The sequence below is a fragment of the Rana temporaria genome, chromosome 4, assembly GCF_905171775.1.
Source record: "Rana temporaria chromosome 4, aRanTem1.1, whole genome shotgun sequence".
In the NCBI taxonomy this organism is placed as follows: Eukaryota; Metazoa; Chordata; class Amphibia; order Anura; family Ranidae; genus Rana; species Rana temporaria.
In genome coordinates, this window is record NC_053492.1 from 209,533,060 (window position 1) to 209,541,019 (window position 7,960).

Here is a 7,960-nt window from a genome sequence, read left to right on the forward strand (position 1 = left end):
GTCTTTGAATTCGCAAACCGGTGGACATCTCGGGTTACCCTCATCAGGGTACAAGATAGAGCTCCTATCTTGCCCACCAAACAGATTTTTTCCCTCCAACCTCCAGCTACTACCGGCTCATCGGGAAGCCCTAGATGGGGCAGTTCAAGACCTGCTGGAACGCAGGGTGGTTATTCCTGTCCCAGTACAGGATTGGTTTCAGGGATTTTACTCCAATCTGTTCATTGTACCAAAGAAGGAGGGCGTTCGTCCTATCCTGGACCTCAGGGCCCTCAATTGCTTTGTAAAGGTACAAGGATTCCAGATGGCATCAATCCGCTCTGTCGTTACTACCCTCCAGCCGGGGGACTTTCTGGCATCCTTGGACATCAGGACATGCCTATCTACATGTCCCCATATACACAAAGCATCAGAAACTTCTGCACTTTGCGGTCGGGGAAGACCACTATCAGTTTGTGGCTCTCCCCTTTGGCCTGGCATCGGCACCAAGGGTCTTCACCAAGGTGCTTGCCCCAATTCTAGCCCTACTAAGACAACGTGGCATCGTTATCGTGGGCTACTTGGACGACCTGCTTCTGAGGGCTCCTTCAGCCTCAGAATTAGAGGAGAGCGTGTCTATAAAATGTCAGACCCTCAGACATTTTGGGTGGCTTCTGAACATTCAGAAATCAGTAATGATACCGACTCAACGCCTAGTGTATCTGGGATTGATCCTGGACTCCTCAGAGGCAAGCGTGTTCTTCCCTGTGGAAAAATTGCAGACCCTTCGGACTGCAGTGCGGCAGTTGACGTCCCAGAAATGGTCGTCACTCAGTTTTTGCATGCCTGCGAGTCCTGGGCCTCATGGTGGCCTCCTTTGTGGTGGTACCATATGCGCAATCTCACACGCGAGTATTGCAGAAGGAAATTCTGTCCAGATGGGACAAGTGCCCATCATCCCTGGATTATCAGATCCGGGTGAGCCACCTGGTCAGGGCCTCCCTGGTTTGGTGGCTGACCTCATCTGCACTTCTGTCCGGGAAGTCGTTCCTTCCTTATCACTGGACAGTCATCACGACAGATGCCAGCCTTATCGGGTGGGGGGGAGTCTGGGGGGTCCAGTCGACCCAGGGTCGCTGGTCCCCGGAGGATTCCTACCTGCCGATCAATGTCCTGGAACTTCGGGCGATCAGGCTGTGCCTCGCCGCATGGTCTCAGAGACTACAGGGGCGTCCAGTCAGGATCCAGTCGGACAACTCCTCGGCGGTGGCATATGTCATCCATCAAGGAGGAACAAGACGCTCGGCTGCAGCGTCAGAAGCCGCGCACATTCTAAGGTGGGCAGAAAGGAGCATACCGGCACTGTCGGCCATATACATTCCGGGTGTGGAAAACTGGCAGGCAGACTACCTGATTTGCCAGTCGTTGAACCAAGGAGAATGGTCTCTGCACCCGGAGGTGTTTCAGCTCCTTTGCCAGAGATGGGGCACGCCAGACATAGATCTCCTGGCGTCTCGACTCAATCGGAAGGTATTGAGGTTTGTGGCCAGGTCGAAGGACCCATGGGCAGACGCCACAGATGCGTTAGTGGCGCCGTGGAGTCAGTATCGGCTAATCTATGCCTTCCCTCCTCTAAAGCTCCTGCCTCTTCTACTTCGCAGAGTAGAGGCAGAAGGGATTCCAATGATCCTAATCGCCCCGGATAGTGCGGCTAGTAGCAGACGTCCCTTGGCGTCTACCGCAGAGAAATGACCTGTTGTCACAAGGTCCCATACTGCATCCTACTTTACAGTCGCTGGCTTTAACGGCATGGCCATTGAAAGTCAGGTACTAAGGGACCGGGGCCTATCGGATTCAGTCATTTCTACCATGAGAAGGGCTAGGAAGTTATCCTCTAGGAGGATTTACTATCGCACCTGGTGGGCTTACTTAGCACTTTGCGAAGAGATGAGGTGGAATCCACTGACTTATTTTGTGTCCAGGATACTGCTGTTCCTACAGAGCGGGGTGGACCAAAGACTTGCCTTAAGCACGGTTAAGGAACAGATCTCTGCCCTGGCTGTTTTCTTTCACTGACCCCTGGCGACTCACTCTCTAGTGAGAACTTGTGTACAGGGGGTCCGACATGTGGCCCCTCTGGTCCGTCCTCCACTACCTCTGTGGGGCTTAAACCTGGTTCTCTCGGTGCTTCAGAAGGCTCCGTTTGAAGAGATCACGGAGATTCCCGTATTGACACTTTCTCAAAAGGTGGTCTTCTTGGTGGCGGTCACATCAGTCAGACAGTCTCTGAGCTGGCCACCTTATCATGTAGGGCTCCCTACCTAATTTTCCACAAGGATAAGGTGGTGCTGCGTCCGCAGCCATCTTTTCTACCTTAGGTCGTCTCGGCCTTCCATCTCAATGAGGACATTGTACTTCCATCCTTGTGTCCTAACCCGTTGCATTCCTTTGACGTTGTCCTCGCCCTGAGAGTATATTTAGCTGCCACTGCTCCGTTCCGGAGGTCAGACTCAATGTTTGTTTCAGTGGCTGGGCCCAAGAAGGGCCTAGCGGTCTCATCGGCCACCATCTCTAGGTGGATCCGACAGACAGTAATTCTGGCTTACGCCATAAGGGGTTGGGCGCCCCCCTTTCCTATCACGGCGCATTCGACCAGGGCAATAGGTGTCTCCTGGGCTTTCCAACATCAAGCGTCTGTTTCCCAGGTGTGTAAGGCGGCAACTTGATCGTCCGCTCACACTTTAACCAAATTTGATGTGAGTGCATCTTCGGATGCTTCTTTCGGCTTTTTTGCAGGCGGCTGTTTAGAGTTGCAACTCCTCAGTGGAGGAGCTCTGTTGTTTTGGAGTGAAGTTTAATTTTTTGCTGTTCCCACCCCTCATTTTTCACACTGCTTCGGGACGTCCCACTAAGTCAAGATTAAGGCTGTGTCCGTCCATGAACGAAAGAGAAAATAGGATTTTATGCTCACCGTAAAATCTTTCTCTGAGTTCATGGACGGACACAGCACCCTCCCCTACTTTTTATGTTTGTACTAGTTTTTGATGAACTGATCTGCGAGATGCAGAGAGAGGGGTTATACCCAGAGGGTCAACCCCCTGGGCGGGGCTATAGGGTGTATGATAACTTAACCTTTTATATATAAGTTTCTGCCTAGTCAACTCCTAAAGGAAGGTTAATACCCACTAAGTCAAGATTAAGGCTGTGTCCGTCCATGAACTCAGAGAAAGAGATTTTACGGTGAGCATAAAATCCTATTTTTCAGGGGGCGTTCTGTATACCATCTGTGTACAAAAACCCTTCAGGCTGCCATATTGCATTGCATTTTTACAGAAAATGGCAGCACTGCAGATGGAAAAGGAAAGGTAATTTTTTATTGACATTCAAATCCAATATGACTTGAATCGCAATTGTATAAGCTAAATATTATTTTTTTCTGTTTGCTAATTTTTTTCCAATGAAAGTGGAGTTACCCTTTAATCAAATCAAATCACAAATAAGCATAATCTCATCCCTTATGACCTTGTATGTTTTCTTTTTTAGGACGAGGAATGGTGTCTTACCATGCACACAATGGTGCAGTCAAATTCCTTGTCATGGCAACTGCTGTGAACAAAAAACATAAACGGACACCGAGCAGATGTAGCCAAACTTCAAATATTGAACTAAAATCAGAGGACCCTCGTGGTGCCCATGTACAGCAAAATGAGGAGGGAAATGCAGCTACTGCCAACAATAACAATGACAACGCCATTTGGCTTAGGGGCTCCATGGGGTCCATTGCACAAAGAAGTGACTTGTCCTCTTCATCAGGCTCTCTCACATTGTCTCATGGATCAAATTCATGTGACGTGGGGAAGGATGATTGCACTCTTTATGATCTTCTAAGTGACCCCAGCATGCCACCACAACATAGCAAAAGACAGCGAGCTGGGAAGTTGAAGGCAGACTCCGTCTTGGTAATCTCTGGTGGACTGGGTCACCGAAGAGTAAACAAGAAGCTCAAGCCACAGCGACAGGAAGAGCCGGTTTCTTCTGCTATGGTTTGGCAGATCCCACTGTTAAACATTTAACGACCTGCGGGAATAAAATGAATTTGTGCCTTTTGTCTGTAATGTATTCCACTACATTGTTGTTCAAGCCTTGTCTTGTCATATACAGTAAATCCAATGTGATCTGTTGAGAAAAAGGCCCTATGAAACTGAAAACACAGGGATGGTACTAAATGAAACTGCTACATCTTGATCACGCACCTTTTCTCATCATGGTCCAGGAGAAATATATGCTGCTGCCTATGCATAACACTGAATACCATTGAGCATTTCCCTGTCTTCCCTTTCTGATATAGCTAACATCCATTAGCTGCTTTTTTGCTTTGACTGGCATGATGAGCTATAGAGCGTGCTGTCTTTTCTTTGCAGGTAAAGTGAAAGGCAAATATGAATGAATATACAAATAATATGAAACATATTGGAATGTGATAAGCCATGTGTATCCTTAGAGGACTTGATGCAAGGCAAACTGCCTTCTCTTTGGGAATTTCTTCAGTCCATGAATATCATTCTAGTGTCTTATGTTGTTCATTGCACAATGACTGCCAGTTATCATGTACAATAACTTTACCACTACAGTATATATGTTGTAATATGTGCACATGCAAATTGTGTGTTTTTCAGCTGCATTTGTGTATATGTGTATGCTGGGAAGTCACAACTAATATGTCCAGGCTATTTGAAATTCTGTATACTTAAACTGCCATATGATGGTTTCAAGGCATGTTATACATGAAAGAAAATATAAAACTGTACCTAAGTAAAGAAATCTGGAAACAAAAATTGGTTTGGTCTCTTCTGTGAAATGGATAGTTTTTAGGGATTTGCTATGATAATTTGCCTCAAAATGACTGTGAAGAGAAAGAGATACATTGTAGAGGCATTCTGCGAGGAAGAGGGTAAATAACTTTTTTAACTGCTGTTTGTCTATAGGCTGGGCGGTAGGTCTCCTGTCCTGGGTGGACGTCACCGGACACAGCAGATGACAAATCGGTGTACTGGGCCGTTGCCAGTACCATGTGATTGCTGTGACCAATCACAGCACATTACGTAACAATTGTACTGATTGTATGGCTTCCATTCATGCCATTCATTGTGTACTATTGTGATGATCTCTGTGATTGGTAACAGCTATGACATGGTACAGACAGGGCCAATCGCAGCCCATCTGTTCCATGTGATTAGCTGTGGTCATTCACAGCTAATCACAATAGCACACAATGAATAGATTTCATTCTGAAAAAAATGGTTGTTTATAACAGTGATATTTACTGTTATAAGTAATCATAGTAAGAAAAATCATGATCACCTCCCCATGGTAGTAAAGTGTTACTATCAGAACACTGTATTGCTCTGGTCACAGTATGCAACATATTGTCACTAGTCAGTGTTCCTGATCACCACCACACCAGTTATGTGATAATGCTGTACTGCTCTGGCGACAGCATGTAGGAAAAAGAATTGTGAAAACTGTTTTTATTTTATTTATTTTCAAAAAGATTGTGACAAAAAATTAAAACTTCAAAAAACTTGCCATGCCTCTTACTAAATGCATTGGACTGTCTACTTTCCAAAAAGGGGTCATTGGGGTGATATTTGTACTGTCCTAGCATTTTTGGGCTGTCAGTACATCAGGATGGATTAATTTTCATATATATATATATATATACACACATGTGGGGTCACCCAAAATTCAACTCGGATATGATTTCCATAATTTGCACACTTATTAGGCGGGTGCAGCTCTGAGCCCGATAACGAGGTCTCAGATGAACTTCCTTCCCTCTTCCATCTGCTCCCTAATATTTTAGGTATATATATATTCTTTTCCACACAATTGTGTGCAAATTATGGAAATCATATCTGAGTTGAACTTTGGGTGACCCCACATGTCCATCTCTGTTGATAGGTACTAGCCCGTTGTAGGGGACTGCGTCACCATGCATGCCACCTGATGCGCTTAGTTAACCATCTGTGCTTACAGAGGTATGTTTCTGCGTTCTTGCCACCCTCTGTGTCTTTTGTCCTCCAGTTGTTTTGTTATGATTTTAGCGATTTTCCGCTTAAAGCATTTTTTTCTGTCCCAATTTTTCAGGTTACATGCTCGAGTGGAGGTCCAGGTTCCTTGGTTTACCGTATTTTCCGGCGTATAAGACGACTTTCTGGATGCAAAAACATGCATCCAAAGTCGGGGGTCGTCTTATACGCCGGGTACAGTCTCAGTACTCACTTTTTTTCCCCAGCGCTGACAGTCTAACATGCTGCGATCGCGAGCCTGAATGATTTCAAAGCCGCGCCTTCACTGCAGAGTGTTCTGTGATAGGAGGAACAAAAATCTTCCCAGCAGCGCCTCTGTTCTTTGTTCCTCCTATCACAGATGCCTTCTCAACCTCGGACGAGATGAGAAGACGTCCGTGATAGGCGGAAAACATAACAGAGGTGCTGCTGGGAAGATTTTTGTTACTCCTATCACAGAACACTCTGCAGTGAAGGCGCGGCTTTGAAATCATTCACGCTCGCGATCGCAGCATGTTAGACTGTCAGCGCTGGGGGAAAAAAGTGAGTGTTATTGCACTGGGGGGGGGGGGCAACAAGTTCAGGCACAGTGGGGGCAAGTGATGGCAATGTGGGGGCATGTAATGGCACAATGGCAATGTGAGGGGCAAGTGATGGCAATGTGGGGGCAGGTAATGGCACAGTGGCACAGTCTGGGCATGTAATGTAATGGCACAGTGAGTAATGTAATGGCACAGTGAGTAATGTAATGGCACAGTGAGATTTGAAAAAGCCTGTTTCTGTCAGCGGTTCTGGCTCCCCCTCAGCTTACAGAAAGACAGTAAGAAGGGGGTAGTCTTATACAGCGAGTATATCCCAAAATCAAGATTTTTCCTGGAAAATTAGGGGGTCGTCTTATACGCCGGAAAATACGGTAATCCTTTGTGTGAACCCGGACGCCTCTGCTTTTTAATCGGCTACTTATTATCATATATTTTTTCCATTTGAGAATACGCATAAATACATAAAACGGTCAGTATTTGCTATTCACTTGATAATACAGAGCCTTGCGAAAGTATTCGCCCCCTTGAACTTTGCAACCTTTTGCCACATTTCAGGCTTCAAACATAAAGATATAAAACTGTCATTTTTTTTGAAGAATCAACAACAAGTGGGACACAATCATGAAGTGGAACGAAATTTATTGGATATTTCAAACTTTTTTAACAAATAAAAAACTGAAAAATTGGGCGTGCAAAATTATTCAGCCCCCTTACTTTCAGTGCAGAAAACTCTCTCCAGAAGTTCAGTGAGGATCTCTGAATGATCCAATGTTGGCCTAAATGACTAATGATGATAAATAGAATCCACCTGTGTGTAATCAAGTCTCTGTATAAATGCACCTGCACTGTGATAGTCTCAGAGGTCCGTTTAAAGCGCAGAGAGCATCATGAAGAACAAGGAACACACCAGGCAGGTCCGAGATACTGTTGTGGATAATACTGTTGTGAAGAATTCAGCACAGTATACTGTGGTGTTGAGGAAAATATTTTATTATACGTTTTTTAATTTTTAGCTCTTAGGGCACAAAGTCCTCACTTAGATCATGATTTCAGCCTGTTCTCTTTTTTTTTTTTTTTTTTACGCTCTATTATCTTTATTTTGTTATGGTGGAATGTTAAAAGAAACGTTGGAAAAAAAGGCCAATTTCACACTTCTGCATTTTTATGTAGGGCGGTTGCAGTGTGGCGTATTTTAAATGTGTTTTCTTTTTACATGTATCCTTCTTCTATGGAAAGTATGCTTTCCTGTAAAATATATTTTTACTTCACCTCACTAAAGCACAGAGATATATATGGATAAGTAGGTGGCTAGTGATGATACCCAAGCTGATACAAACACAACTCACCAAATATGTGCAACAATATGTACAG

The 7,960-nt window shown here is 45.1% G+C and overlaps 1 protein-coding gene across 1 annotated transcript in view; it reads left to right on the forward strand.

The window, feature by feature from the left end:
• The window catches only part of ARHGEF10 (Rho guanine nucleotide exchange factor 10), a 212,574-nt gene extending 207,760 nt beyond the window's left edge, over positions 1–4,814 (forward strand). The window contains exon 29 of the mRNA XM_040349804.1: positions 3,523–4,814. Coding sequence (XP_040205738.1) covers positions 3,523–4,052 — 530 coding nt within the window. The 3' untranslated portion in view covers positions 4,053–4,814. The remainder of the gene's footprint in view (positions 1–3,522) is intronic.
• The last annotated feature ends 3,146 nt before the right edge of the window (positions 4,815–7,960 follow it).